The 15,950-nt window shown below is 37.7% G+C and overlaps 1 protein-coding gene across 4 annotated transcripts in view; it reads left to right on the top strand.

The window, feature by feature from the left end:
- Positions 1–15,950, top strand: part of CAMSAP2 (calmodulin regulated spectrin associated protein family member 2) — a 79,817-nt gene that overhangs the window by 2,508 nt on the left and 61,359 nt on the right. For all 4 annotated transcript variants that reach the window (XM_005487087.4, XM_026793443.2, XM_005487086.4 and 1 more), the window contains exon 2: positions 10,619–10,878. In XM_005487087.4, coding sequence (XP_005487144.2) covers positions 10,619–10,878 — 260 coding nt within the window. The remainder of the gene's footprint in view (positions 1–10,618; positions 10,879–15,950) is intronic.

The following is a 15,950-nucleotide window of genomic DNA, read 5'->3' as shown; positions in this document are numbered from 1 at the left end:
AGCACACACATTTGCAGTGTGTGGTCCCAGTTCATTGTAGTGTTTCTGGTCCCAGTTCTTCCACTTGGTTAATGTAACTAGAAATGTCAAAGAAAAGTTTGGCTGAAGTAGGGAAAGACAGTATTCAGGACTTGCATGTCTGCAGTACAAATGCTACCTTTATCCTTGGAGTGAAACAGAAGAACTGACCTTCACCTTTTCCAAGAAGGAAGGAAGTTTGGGTTGGCTAAATTATTTTAGTTCTTAGGAATAAATCACAGCCTCAGTCATGTCTTCTAACTATTGCTATATACATTTGTACAGAGAAACACAGAGGCTGATTAGTGTGTTTATGGCTGCCACATTTTTTCTTTTTTTATGCTTGAAGTATTGAAGTTCCCTAAGGCTGCAGGGGAAGGTGAAGGGTTTTTCCCTATGAAACAAAGTAATGCAGTTCACTTTCATTAAGGAAAAGCATAGGTTGTTACAATCATGTATCCATTAAAGAAATCCAATTCTTCATGTATCAAAGGGTGCATCTTTCGGTGGATGGCTTTCACAGTCTTAAAACCATATTTCAATACAATCAGAGTTGTGGATACAGCTTGACTATGTGTTGTGCATTTGCTTTGAAAAATACTTAGAATAGGTACTGTTCATTACCATTTCTAATGACTTCTGGTGTTTCATTGATACCCGGGTCTAAAAACTCAGAGAAAAATTGTCTCTTGCTATTGTCCTTGGTTAAAATGCAAGTGTAGAGTCTGACCTACAACACAGGCAGGTCAAAAGAAGTTGTCCTATTAGTGAGGTGTCACAGGAGAGTAAGAATGTATTAACAGTCATGTTGAAGGCATCTTGTATGAAGAATTGTTTAAGAAATACTAATTGAAGAAGGAATTCATATTTAAATGTTGAGGGTGTGTAGGATTTTATATCAGTGTTAGGACATGTCAGATTAAATGTTTTGTAATAATCAAATTGTTTAAGTGACACAACTTGCAGTAACTGAAAGGGAGAAAATTAACAAGTGTGAAGTATGAAAGAGGGAATGTTTGACTTTAGAAATTAAATCTGCAAATACTTAATTTCAGCCTTGTCTCCCAATGCTGGCAGTTAACTTCTTCAGTATAGAAAAATTTCTTCCCAAAGAACTGGGTGAACTGTATAGACACTATAACCTTCAACTTAAAAGTATTATGGGACTTACTTCATAGAAATAAGTTGAAAAATGTCTTGATGTTGTGGTAGTCTGTGCTCTTTTTATTTCTAAAGTACCAGAAGTGTGTTTCACTATTTTGGAATGTGAAGTTTTTGCCTTCTCAGTCTGCTGTAGTAATAGAAAATGTGCCTGAAAAATTTGTTATTCATCCATGTTCCTAAAGACAGGCTGAGCTAAATATACATCATTCCTGACAGATGTTTGTTTAGCCTGTTTTTTGAAAATCACTAATTATAGACTTTCAACGGCATGTCTTTTAGTCAGTTTGGACCTTGTTTATTTTTAGATGTTTGAGCAGAATCTTGATGTCTTTTGGTCCCTTGTTAAGCCATTACTTGCCCTCTTCCTGGTGCTTTTGAGAATGGTGGGCATGTTACGTTTTTGTAACCCCTTTCATACAATAAAAGCAATGTCTGTTATATTGCTTAGACAAAACAGACTTTTTTTCTTTTTGGTAGGTCAAACTTTTTTTGCTCTGTATGTTTCTTAGGCGTTTGGGTTGTTTGTTTTGGGGTTTTTTTGCATAATTTTTTCCTGTGGTTGGTTTACATGAGCTCTGTACTTAAATCTAGATCTGTTGGTCCAGCTAAACCATTACCAATACAAGGTAAATTTGAAAAATTATTTCATGTTTCCAACCTATAATACTCCGATTTATTCACTAAAATATGATGTTTGCCATTTCTGCCTCAGCCTAGAATTGTTGACTCATGCAGTCTGTGATTCACTGTAGCTCTCTATCTTTCTCTGCAGAGCTGCTGCCTACTCAGTTGTTCCCATCTTATAATTGTACTGTTGTAGGTTCCTGCTTTGCAGCTATACTTACATAACTGCATCCTATTTTCAAACCACTCCTTCCACTTATCAAAATTATCTTGAATCATAATTTTGTCCTCCAAGGTGCTCCCAATCCTTCTTGGGAGGGAAGATCCTCCCAAGCTTGGAATCACTTCTCTACAACCTTGGCTAGTGTGAAGAAAGATGTGAGCTCTTGAACCTGGAAGTATGTGCTCTTCCCATTTGGTGGGGGACATCTGAGTGCTCTTGGAAAATGATTTTTCAAACAGCTTTTCATCCAATTTCTAGTCACAAAGTTAAGAGAATATCTGTGTCTGATTTTCAGAAAAATACGGGAACAGTTTTAAATCAAGTTAAAGCTGTTGCTACTTTACTATCCATACAATATATTATTCTGTTTCAGTAATACATTTAACTGGTTACCATGAGATTTTTATTTTTATTTTTGGACAAGAATAAACTAAAACCAAAATAAAAACTACAAAAGTCTGAGCAATTGCCATAAACATTTTTGTGTTTTCTAAAGTAAAAATAAGATAGTCTGTATACCTTTTAACCTTAAAATTAACATTAAATATATCCTTTATGGGTGTTTGAATCAATAGCTTACAGTTGCATCATCTGCAAGTAAATATTACCCAAGAAACCTAAAATAGCTTTCTCCTGATGATTAATGTTTTCAGAACTGGTATGTGGCTACTTACTGCTCTTTGCCCATGTTGCCAGCAGAACCATGAAGGGAGGAAATGAACACTGTGTATCTGACAGAAACAAGTGGTAGCTAAATACTCTCATCTGTTGGATGTTGCAGGCCAGAGCAAACTTGAATCTTTTTCTAGCAGAAGTAATTTCTTCACTTGTATTCAGTCTGGCAGTAGCAAAACCTTGTAGAAGGGTTTGGAGTTCAAAAGCAAATGTTTGAGATTCTTGTGAGAATTTTTTCATATAGATTTCATTACCTCTCTGAAATAGTTGCTGACAAATGGATACTTCAGTCGGTCCTACTAAAATCAGTGGATTAGACAGATCATCTACTGAGATCTTTTACTTGCAAGGTGGTTGTATCACTCCTTTCTGTAGAGCACATTTGTAATGTAGTTTGAGTGTAGATCACTTTTTTGGAAGTAAATACATAAAATTGTATGAACTTCTGGATCTGTTGGGTTTGACAGAGCCCTCTGAAGTCCTGTGCGTGTACAAGTGTAAGGGAAGGTGATCAGTGAGGGGACAGTTGCAGGATTGGCAGCTGACAATGGACCTTTGGGGTATGGAATGTGTTCTTTCAATGAGCCTTTGAGCCTGTTTGCCTTTTCCACTCTGAGTGCTTGTCTGCAGAATGTAACAGGTCTGACAGAGACTGCAGCCAAACACTCACTGATTTCAGGTGATGAGATGAAATACATTTCTTCTCCCTATACCTGATTTCTCTTTATATTTTTTGAACCGCCATTGCACTTACTACTGAAAATATAGTTTAAAATTTTTCCCTTCACCTTATGATTTATGGTCATCTATTGTGTTGCTTGAGTGAATCCACGTTTGAAGGTGGCTCTCATTCAAACTTGAAGAGTATTTGTATGCTGTTGATCAGGAATGTGTCAATTTCCATTCTACAGCTAGCACAACTGGTTACAATTCCAGTCCTGAAATGAGTGACTTTCAATACTTGCTCTGCTAAACTGAGAGCTCTGAATGATTGTTTTTGCTGATCATTCTGGAAAATGAGGATAGAAGTGAAAAATTCTCAAGACTTCTTAAGAAAAGTAGAGTTTGTTCTTCCTCCTCCCCCTTCCTTTTTTATTTTGTGCAATTGGACAATACATTATTGCTGCATCAGGTGGTAATAATAAACATTTCTGCTGCAGAGTTGAAATATAATATTTGAAATCTATTTGCCAAATGTAAGATTTTGTATAGTTCTAGCTGTTTCCTACATGTTTTCTTTTATTCAGTTGAAAGCAGTCTTACACTAACAGAACCTGGAAACCAAACACCTAAGAAGATGTGTTCATTCACATTTATCTACTTATGGCTGGCAAAAAGTTTTCTTTGGCTTAATGAAGTTTAGTAATAAGTTCAAGAAATGTTTCTCTCTAATTTTCTGAAGCAGCTTTTCCCCTACTCCATAGGATATTTAAGTCATGACTTGTCTATAATAGTCAGTAAGGTGCTAGCTGGGTGAGATAGGATTATAATTATAGTGTTATCTTTACATTTCTCATAACTTGCCTCTCCCAAAAATAAGTTCTGAAGGCATTTATGTTAATGAAAATTGATCCCCGTATTGGCAGGATTAATTCTAAGTAATTCTTTTGTTTATTAAACCTGAGTCAATACACAGGTTTTAGTAAATTAGATGCTAATCTTCCCATTTTAATAAGAAATGTCAGTACCAGACACATGATGTAGGTTCTGTGAGGAGCACTTCCTGTTGTGCTGCTGAAGGCAGAATATTGGATGGGATAGGCACTTACTGTGACAATTAATAGAGCATTTCTTTTGTGATTTGCAGTGTTTAAAGAACAACTGAAGTCTGGTTAGGCTATGAAAGTAGAGCTGTGCTTGTTTTTTCCTTGAATGTTTTGGGGTTGGTTTGTGTTTGGATTTTGGGGGATTCTTTAGGATTTTGTTTGGGTTTTGGTTTTTAATTATTTTAGTTTGAGGAGTTTTTGTTTGTTTTTTGTTTGTTTTCTTTTTTTGAATGAGGAATATACCTTTTAAGTGCAGAACAGCTGTTGAAGCAGTGGATAATGGTCTATTTTTGTAGCATCTAGAGGCAGGAGGGTAAGATCTGTTTATTCATAGTACTTCTGTGATGCTAAATTCAAGCATCTCTTGAGTTCATCTTAGCAAGGTGGACAAAGCTAAGAATGGTTATACTGAGGCTGAGTGTGCCATCAGTTGAGTGTTGGCCTTTCAGATACTTGTCTCTAGACAGAAGTACACCTCCAGCCTGCTAGCCTAGAGCAATGGAAGTGGCAGATTGATTCAACAAACCAAAAAATAAAAATTATTTTGTAATCTCTACTCTCTCATTTTGTTTTCCGCTTCCTGATTAAAAGTCTTGTTTCTTGATGATGTCTCCAAAATAAAATAGTAAATTGAAATGTCTCCCTCTTCTATTGAGTCCACTAAAAAAAACTTGCTAGAAGTTGAATAGTATAATTCTGTCTTCTCTGACCTGTTTTCAATTCTTGGACTCTTGACTTCTGTGCAAGCTCTGCTGTCTTGTGCCCAGATTGTGAATGTGGCACCAGAATCCTCATTGGCAATTGGGAGTCTGAATGAGGTAACTTGACACAGCCATTTCCTGGCAAAAGCACACCTTTGCTGAGCTGCAGAACACCAGCAAGTCCATTAAGATTTGGCATACATTCATCTACTGGTTTGCACTAGGAGGTGGTTAAAGGTATTAGAGTTTTCAAACAATTCTGTATTATATCTCAGTCTTCTACAAATATTTTTTTCTTCTTAATGTCTTTATGCATTGACATCAGTAACCTGCAGAGAGGAAGTTTTCTAGACTGAGGCTTAATGTGGCCTTGTGGCTCCCAAAAGTGATGGCATCATTTAATTAGAAAGCCCAAGGCAAAATATTTTAACTTGTTTTATTGTCCTCAGGAATTAAAAAAAGGCAAAACAAACAAACAACATGGAGACCTTGTTGACAAAGACTTCTAAGCTTTTGGACATTGTTAAGGCAAGCATTCATAAATCTGAAATTGTTCACTGGTATAAAGTTGAAAAACTCAATAGTTGTGTAAAGGATTGTATTCATCTCTGTGGAAGCATGGAAACTTTACAAAAAACCCAATTTGTTTTTAAAGAAAATGTAGACTTTTCACGTTAACACAAGCTGTTTTTTCCAAAGAACAAATTCACACTGTCTTCCAAGGAGTAATTCATACCTATCTGAGCAGGGAGGTTTTCTTCTAAAGCAACTTTTAAAGGTAAATTCAATAGTGTTAGGCATGAATTAATTTTAGACCATTCCTTTCCTTTAAAATGGTCTGTTGAAATGGAAAGTTAAGTTGCATTTCTATCTCACAGTGGGGAGTGTTCTGGTTTTGTCTGGAATAGAGTGAATTTTCTTGCTGGTAGCTGGTGCAGGGCTGTGTTTTGGCTCAGAGTGAGGGCACTGTTGCTGACACTCTGGTGTTTCAGTGGTTGCTCACTGGTGCTGTCTCTAAGCCAAGGACTTGGCTGTGCCCGCGGCAGCCGGGAGGTGCAGGAGGAGCTGTGAGGGAGCAAGGCCGGGACAGGGCCAGGGCAAAGCATGGCCTGTGCCCAGCATGGGCTGGGGGAGCTGCCTGGGAGGGGCTGGCAGCTGCTTGGGAATGGACTGTCTCTCTTTTTCCCTTCCATTGTTATTATTGGTATAATGTTTTACTTTATTTCAGTTATTAAACTGTTTTTATCTCCGCCTGCAGGAACTACCTTTTTCCAGCTTTCCTCCCTATCCTCCCATCCCAGCAGGGAGAGTGGGGTAAAGAGCAAGCAGCTGGGCAACTTAGTTGGAACTGGGCTTAAACCACAACAGGGAGCAATGATTATCCTGCATTTGTTTTAAAACTTGGAATAAGCTCTTAAATTTTTATTTCTTCTCTAGAAAGAGCATCTGCAGAACTTTTCATTCATTGATCATTTATGAAAAATCACCTGAAGATACATTGATTACTTTATTGAAGTTAGCTTGGTGTTTAAATTTGAGTCACAGACTTGGGCTAATGTGGTTTTTTTTTTTTTTTGTTCTTTTCTCTGTGTCTTGAACTTGCCCGTTAGCTGCATTTATTCTCTTCATAGTACAATATTTACAAATTTCAAAATGTCAAAATGATTTCCAAAGCTGTGGTCCTGCTCACAATTCTAGGAAAAAATAGGGTGGTCATCTAGTTCAGCTTCCTTCTCCAGGAAGGGCCAGCCTCAAAGTTCGAGAGGTTTCCCAGGGCCTTGTTGTGAAAGTCCCTGTGGATGGCACTTTCACAGCTGGGTCCCCAGGCAACCTGCACCTGTGCTCTTGGTCTGTTGAGAAGCTTTTCCCTTGCAGGGGCCCATGAGCCCTGCCTTTATCCAGGTGCATGTTTCCAAGGCCTGTTGGTGCTGGCAGAGTGCAGGCAGATCCTGCCCCTTGTCTCCAGCACTGTCCCCAGTCTCCCGTGTCACTCGTGCTTGTGTTAGCACTCAATGTCCCCATACACCCCTCTGACATAATTACCAGGCATTTCAAGGTCAGTTGGTGTTTTATGGCAACAAGGTATTTCTGTTAAAATGGGTCATTTGCCTCAGAGTTTAATCTTGAATGATTCTTCTTTGTCAGCTGGGCAAAGGAAGATGGTAAAATGCACGCATTGCAGATTAGTGTTAAGATTCTTCTCTGCCTAGCAGAGCCTGTGTAACAATCTCTAGTCCTGACAGAATTGTTAATAAATGCTCTTGACCCTGCTGATTGTCCTGGTAATCTGCTGGGAACTGGTGGAGCCTTGAAATTCCCTGCCACAGGACTCCAGAGGCAGCACATGCCAATTCTGGAAGGACTTCTATCTGCGATAGGTAACAGACAGAAAACTATCTGCTGTGGGGGTTTTTGTTTCCTTTTTCAACTCTAACATGAGAGCACAGCTTGAATCTTCTATCAAGAGCTATTTTGATATCAAACAGTTTAATATATATTCTGAAGTGGGGGAAAGTGCCATGTTCCTGCCTGTGCAGAGGGAAGTCTGACAGGAATTTTTGTAAATAATTCTGATCTTGTTGCACTAAAGATTTCTTGTTTGTCTGCTTTCACATTTTTTTATACATTCAGAATATGCCTGTAGCCACAGCTGCTCTTCCTCGCCCTTTGTTTCCTTATTTTATTTTTCTAATAAATTTATTTTTCTGGTTTTATTTTTATGAAGACCAATAAGTTTCTTTACCAGATTTATTTTATGTATGCCAGTGAAGTAAAAGAAATGGCATACATGTCATTTTGTCTTTTTCTATATTTTCAGAAGCAGAACTAAGCTTTATAAATAATTCTATTTGCCTTTGCTAGTCATCATGTTGATTTTTTTTTTTAGCTGTGTTGAGTTTTTAATTACAAAATCCCAGCAGCGGATGTCATTCTTTAATGATAAATGTATTTATTGCATCTTGTCACTTTTGTATGTGCTTCAGTGATACAGAAGAGAATTAACAGGCGTTGGGTTTGTTATTTACTGTCTTGAGATTTCTCTTCTGGCTCAAATTTTCAGGCTTAAGATCTGTCTTTGTCTTCAGTGAATCTGAACCACAGAGTATGTGACTTCTGTTTGAGTGTAGCTAAGTACTCCTGCCTCAAGAGGGTTTTTTCATATAGGAATGAGGCTTTTTAAAGTCTTCTAAGAAATTACATTTGTCTTTATCTGTTCCTCCCTGCTTCCCCTCATCCCCATTGAAATTGTCATCTGCTTCAAAAAAGGGTGTGTGGATTTTGGTTTGGGTTTTTATTTGGTTGGTTGGGTTGGGCTTTTGTTGTGGGTTTTTTTGTTTTTGTTTTTTTTTTTTTTGTCTCTTTCAAAAGCAAAATCTGCTGCCTGTGCATTGTGAGATATTTACAAAAAATGTTTTCTAATCCTCTCTAGCTTGAAGAAATAGCATAGAGATGCTTTAAGAGTTGGCATTTGGAATTGTAGAGGGTAAAGTCCTGATGAGATTTGAGCTCCTGATACTGGAGATGGATCATTAGGGACTTCAGAAATAACAAGTTTAATATTTAAATAGAGTGTAGTCAAACAGGGAAAAGAAAGAAGGTCAGGTAGAATTAAGATAGATGAAAACAATACCTGGGGAAGCAGGTATCTAGCAGCTCTGAGATCCTCAATTAGAAATGCTTTGTGCTGGACTGGGTGACTCTGGATCATCATCTGGATCATAGTCAGCTGGGAAGTGGAAGAGAAGATGGAAATATCTCCTGACACCAGTAGATATTTTTGTTAGCAGTTTTATTATCATCTTGTAAAAAAGTAGGGCTTCTTTACAAGATGATAATAAAAGGCATTAGATTTGTGTTTTAAAGGGCAGAGTAGTTGTGCTGATGGTATATTTTGGTCTGTATTCTAAAGCAGAGCTGTCAATTTTCTTGCCAAATTTAGGTTCATGGTTTAAGTAAGTGACAAACTATGTCTCTTTCCCTTGATACTCTGAATTGCAAAAGAAGCAGCAATATCTTACCCTTTCCTACCACCCTCCCAGCATTTCAAGCATGTGTTAATATTTCTTTCACTTCTTGCTCTCTGCAAAGCGTGTCTTCCCTCACAACTAGAAGGCAGCTGGCACCTTGCAGAGCCCATCATGGCAGAGCATGAACTGCAATAGAATATGTATGAGGAAGAAGATAATCTGTCATTATCTTGTGATGGCATGTTCTGTTTTTTCTCTCTCTTCTCCTGCTCCACCCTTGCTGGGCTGTTTACTCCAGACTGATTCAAACCTTGTCTGTTTAGCCATTTATCCAGCTGAAGGCAAAGGGAATAGAAACTTGAGTTGCATCACTGCTTTCCTACGCACTTATTTTTTCTTCTAGCAATTAAATAGGGTTTTTACATTTGGACTCAGGAAAAGAATCACATGTTCTTTATCCCATAAATGTTGTTGGCTTAACTAATTTTACAACAATAGAGAATGAAATTCTTCCAGGAGGAAAATGAAGCATCTTACTGTGTGTATGCCTGAAAATCTGAAAGTTATTTTCCACTTGACTCATGATTTAATTTAATTTCATCTACAACCATATTTAATTAATATATAGTTGCTACATTTGTGGTAGACAATTATAGTCTGCCTGTATTGTGTTGTGTACAGTCTTTGAAAAAATTGTTGATTGTCTTGGAATGCTAATTTTGGAGTTAAAAATCTCAGCATAGATTTGCGTAGCTTTCTGTGGGTGCTAAGCCAGCTTGTTGAAAAAGGATTAAAACCAGAATTTTAAGGGACGTCAGTAACATAACAAGGTCAATAAGAACTCAGTATTTTGTCAGAGAGAAAGTGATCATATTTTTTATTCTTTCTCCATTCTTCTGATTTCAGTCAAAAGCCCATATATTTATGCTTAACTGCTGAATTGTCATCATTCTGTGATGCATGACCTTTGAAATAAACAGTATAGTAATCAAAATTCTCCTGCATATACAGAAACTAGAAGGCTGCTGTTTGTCTTGAATTTTTCTGTGCTGAAACATGTTTCACTTTCATTTTGTTATTGTAATAGAGTCCAGGGTTTGTGTTTAAATGGTGTTGTTCTGCCTTTTTATGTCTGACCTATACAATATCATGCCAAAGGAAATGAGAATGTTTGGGCATGTATTTGGAGAAGCCAAGAAATTTTAATGTAATGATGATGTAAACCACAGGTTGGTCTTCTGTTGTGGCCTTTGCAGTGGGAGACACTTTGAATTTTTCTCAAGTTTCTATTTATGGTTCAAATATTACCTTTGTATGAAATTTTCCCCAGAATTTTATAACATAATTGCTGGCATAGACTTTGGCCTCTCCCCTTGGTTAAGCTTTCTTCAACATAATTTTGAGTTCACATATAGTTGTAAAAAATCCCCTAATAGTCTAACTGTCCTTTCTGATACTGAGTTGTGCTCTGTTTTGTAGAGAATGTTCCAGAAGAGCTCCGAGAGCCGTTTTACACAGACCAGTATGACCAGGAGCACATTAAACCACCTGTTGTGAACTTGCTGCTGTCTGCCGAGCTCTACTGTCGTGCTGGGAGCCTTATTCTCAAGAGTGATGCTGCAAAACCACTTCTAGGTCATGATGCTGTTATACAAGCCCTGGCACAAAAAGGCCTTTATGTCACTGACCAAGAAAAGTTGGTGACCGAACGAGATCTTCACAAAAAACCAATTCAGATGGTGAGTGTTCCAAGCTGGTGTGTTGCATCTCTTCTCTCCATCTGTGTACTCCCAGTACCTACAGATCTGTCTTTTAAAATGCATCATTATGTTGAAGTATTCTTCACAGGAGTTCAATGGAATTCATTACTGGGAAGTTTATAATTGTTTTGGTTTAGGAGATTTTTTCATGTCATCAGCTGTCAATGCAGGTGTATTTCTTCTGTATTAATGCTAGAATACACCCATTATCTTCCTACTTAGTTAAAATGTTACATTTTTAAATATAGCAGTGACAGTATGATCAGTTGCATTTCAGATTTACAGTGCTGACTCTAAGTGAATATTTCTGTCTTGGAAAAGTTTGAAAACATTATTCTTGGGCAGAAATCTTCGGTTAAAAGCTTGAAAAAGAAGTTTTAATGGCAGGCAATTCAGCCTAATAACTTTGAAGAGTCATCTGTTGTACATTAAGTCAATGTAAAACACACAACAAAAAATATGTCTTTGCTTCATATAACTGCTAATTAAAGCATTAGTTCAAGTGATGAATGATTCTATTAGTAAGCTTCTAAGTCATGGGGTTTCTGCTTTGTTTGGAGCTGAGTTATAAAAAACTACCTGTAAAAAGAATGCCTACATATGTTTGTTTAGCAAATGGCAGTATGATAGAATAAGATGCTAATTCACTTAATTTAAAGTGAAATATTTAAAATGTTCACCTTTTTATATTTATATTTATATTTAATATTTAATATAGAGAATAAATTAAGTAAACAAAGTATTTGTGGTCAATGACCTGTAGCTGCCTCTAGAATGAAGGTGTGTGGAAATGAATATAGCTATGGTGATCTTGGAGGTGTTTTCCAATCTAAATAATTCTATGTTTTAAGTGATGAAAAAAATTGGAGGATACTTGCAATACTTGTGGGTGGTTAGGAGTGTTCCTGATGTTCACAGAAATCAAAGTATTTAAGAAACAAACTTTTTGACTGTATGTTTTTGCAGAACTGAATTCTGTTCTTGCTTCTGAGGGAAAATAAGGTTAATGACTTGCATTTATGAGCCTCTGGTTACTCCATTTGATTCTTTTAATGTGATCCCTGTCTAGAGTAGTTGTAAGAGTAATTTCTTCCCCGAGTTCTCAGCTGAAAAAAAAAGGTGTCAGTATTACCTAGTTTGGTTTGCTGATGTTTGATTTAGTAATTCACGTTGCTTAAAATGGACTTCAGTAGTCATTTTCTATTTCCCCATGCTTGTAGGGCTGTTTGTGTGTTTTCCCAGTGTTGTTCAGGTACAGTCAGCAGGAAGTTCTTGACACATGAACATCATAAGAGTTGGTGTCCCCAGGTTCCTGCTGTGCCCAGGGCACTGGTCCCCACTCCAGCAGCAGGAAGAGATGGGTGCACTGTTGCTGTTGTCAGTTCACAGCCAGCTGGGCTGTGGCAAGGACAGGGAACACAACTGGCTTGGGCAGAAACAGCCTTGTCCAAAACAGCTGCTGCCAAAGAAGCGGCTGAGAAGCTGGAGTCTCCATACTAACGTCCCAAGCCCAAGAGTTTTACTTTGTCAAACCATGCTCTTGTTCCTATGCAAGTTCCTAGCAGCAGCATTCTATTTTAATTGGAAAGCCTCAGCCCTTTTCCTTATTATGCTATTAGTAAAGTTGGCAGAGAACTTCAAATCTGGCTGTTCCAGTATTGACAGTCTTTTCCCTTGATGCCTTCCAATACTCTTTCCTATTATTCCATATGTCAGTTTCTACAAGTCTTACAAATTTAAATGTATATCCTGTTTTAGAGCATGGAATATTTTTTTCTTTTTCAATTATGTAGAACAGAAAGTTTTCATTTGTAATTAACACATATGTTCCTCTAGTAGACCAGATTGTGTTAAACCCATGTAAAATGTACTTTTGAGTAATTTAATAGAACATACTATGGTTGTCATCCTTTTGCTAGCCTGTCTTCCCCAGGAATAGGGGAAAGATGTTAGTGGATATTTCTTATCTTCTCAGATGTACTGTACTTTCTCTAGCTGAAAAGGGGTGAGCTACAATACAAAATGGAGCTATGGAAAGAGATTGGAGTATGGAATGTTTTAATTTTGCACGTGTATTATACCGTGTGTAGCTGTGGCCAACAGACTTGGAATTCCTTGGGCTGGATGTTTGCACAGTGACGTCTGTGGGGATTAATTGTTGACTTAGTTCCCATGTGACCCTTTAATGAAGCAGGCATTTTGGTCTGCTCTCTCTCTCTTAGGTGGAACTTTTCTTGGAAGGACCTTACATATTTAAGTCTGCAAAGTGTAGCAAATGGATGTGCTGCTTTTGCTGGGGTCAGGATAGATGGCACTTGGCTCGCAGTCCCAGCTGACTTGGCTGCATTAGTGTCTAACTGGAGAGGCTGCAGATGCTGTGTTTGTGTTTCTGTGTGTGTGCATACGTGGTGTATGCATGTATACAAATCAGTGCCCTGATGGAATGGGGTGGGAAAGAGGCACTGGTGAAATTAACCCATGGCAGCAGAGGCTTCTCTTAGAGCTTCCCCTGTGTGGTCTGATTCATTCTTTTACTGTTTCTCATGTTTGATTTGTTCACATCTCCTATTCCATTTCTGGTGAAGTCAAAAGCTGGGTTATTCAGTAGTATCTCAATTTCTGTTCTCCATGTATTGCACGATATTAAATTTTAATTCTATGTTTATTTTTGTTAACTCTGTGTTCCATAGGATCATCCTCTTTTTAATTTTGGTAGAGGAGCAAAAGAACCAAAGAGCATGTTATTTCTCTTCTGGTTGACATGTATATGGTCTTGGCTCTGCTCTGCTAGACTTCAAACAGTGCAGAAATAGTCTAGAGCTTGGAACTGAAAGTGTTGAACCAAGAAACAGAGTATTTTTCTCCTGGAAATTATACTTCTGTATGAAAGGAATTATCTGATGTTTCAAAAGTTTACGGAAGCTACGCTGTAAAAACTTTGCAAAGATATTTATGTCAGTTGGCAAGTTCCAACTGCATTAAAAGAAAAAAAAATCTGTCTTCAGCAGGCATCCCCATATGGAAATGTGAGACTTTTTGACCTGCTATAGAAATCAGAAACAGCATAAGAATTCAGCATGATTCTAATAATAATGCAATAGTTTTCTAATGCTTAGGCATAGATCAGTATTCAAGTGAAGCTTAACTTTGTTTTCCTATGCTATTTCTTTTTTAAAATTTTGTATTTCCTTCATAACCCAAACTGACTTAAACCATCAAATATCCGATACACAAGAGGAAGGCAATTTGGATTTTTAAAATATTTTTTCTCAAATAAGCATTTTATATCTTTGTTTTAAAAACATATATATATTGCAGGATGAGTCAGAGGAGACTTTTATACAAATTTATCCATTACAACAAGAATTTTGTATTAACTGAGTAATTTATTTTCCATGTCAAATCATTTTACAAGAATTCTGATTTTTAATCAGGCTGGTCACTTGGTATTCATATGGTCTCTTTCAATTTGCTTCAAGTGCAGGGAAGAATAAACAGATTGAGAGAGGAATTAAGAAATGCTTTCCTTCCCTCAAGTCCCTGCAATGCACTTCTGCCATGTGGGGAAAGGAATAAAAAAGTCAGTATCTCAGTTCACTTTGCAGGGAAACTGAAGTTGAATAACTACCCCAGCAGTTTCCTAATGTGACAGGGCCAAAACAATCTGATTTTCTAGCTTGAGGAGTAGTAATGTCAAATAATGAATACTTGTTTAAAACCATTGTTGTTAGGGGGTGTAGAGATACAGTGATATTACAGACTTGTTCCAAATTTGCATCAGAAAAATCTATTTGCCTAAGCTTATTATTGTATATTGATGAAACATTCTTAGCTGACTACAAAAAATAGTCATTATCTTGCAAGGCATTTGAAAATATTTGATTCTTAAGTAAAATTTAGTGGCTCGAAAAAGGTTAGTGAATACTCTGTGTATAAATATCCAAGAAAGTATGCCATACAAATATTTTTTTGTATTTTCAGTGTGGGAAAGTATAAAAGCCATGCTAAGCCTAATATAATCAAAAAGCATTGCTTTTGTCAAGAGTTGAATTCTCAATTCAGAAAAACAGTGTTGCAAGAAAGTCAACCAGCTGAGCAGCTAGTTTAAACTTACACCCATGTATAATTACTGTCATTAATCAAGTAACACCTAAATCCTTCATAAAATTCTACAATTTTCAGCCAAGATGGAAAGGGAATGAGAGGCTCCTGCAAAACCCCAGCAGTAAGTCCATAATAGCTGGTAGGAATAAAAATTGCTGCTTTCTTAATTCTGAGCTATTATTTGTGTGTATGGGGTTTAAATATAAAAAGTAGTGTGCTGTCATGCAAGTTGTATATCCATTTAGCTGCAAATTGCCTTTTTCCTTGAAGACATCTTGTGAGGAATTCTGGCAGTAATTTCTCTGTAGCAGTTTGTGAATCTGGACTGTAACTGAGGTGTAATTATGTGTGCCTGTATTAGCTGGTTGGTAGTCATCGGGAGTGCATGTTTGGGGCAAACACCTGTATTTCTTCCAGTCCTGCTGTCGTGGTTTGCAGTGTGGGGCTGTTTCAGAGAGCACAAATGCACGCATTTTGAGCTTGTAACCTGGAAGTTGGGCTCTAGGATCACACCTATTGTAGCCCACTTGCCCAGCCCATTTCCCAGGACTGGAGCACAGCTGGCTGAAGTGAATCCCCTGAGGAGGGAGCAGAGGTGAGACCTTTGCACCAGTTTTGCTTTTCTGTTGTGCAGAACTGATTGCGGAGTTAATCCAAGCCAGCGAAACTGCTGCGGAAGGCAGGAGGAGTGGGGATTGATAGTGCTAGGTGTGTATGTACCACAGCCAGAGCCTGGCTCTCCTTCTGGATGAGATAACAGACAGTAAGTGGTTAACTCATCCTGCAATCCAGACTTTTGGTCTCCCTGGCAGACTGCATTCACTGGCAATGACAGTGCCTTTCATCAGCAGTGTGTTTCTCCTTGAGGAAGGGCTGCAGCAGCTCACCCGGTTACTTGCAGCTACATGCTGCAGTCTCTGCACTCCCAGGCTGTGCAGCTCCTTTAA

Source organism: Zonotrichia albicollis, chromosome 8 (genome assembly GCF_047830755.1).
Source record: "Zonotrichia albicollis isolate bZonAlb1 chromosome 8, bZonAlb1.hap1, whole genome shotgun sequence".
NCBI classification, from domain to species: domain Eukaryota; kingdom Metazoa; phylum Chordata; class Aves; order Passeriformes; family Passerellidae; genus Zonotrichia; species Zonotrichia albicollis.
This window is presented reverse-complemented; position numbering and strand designations above follow the sequence as displayed.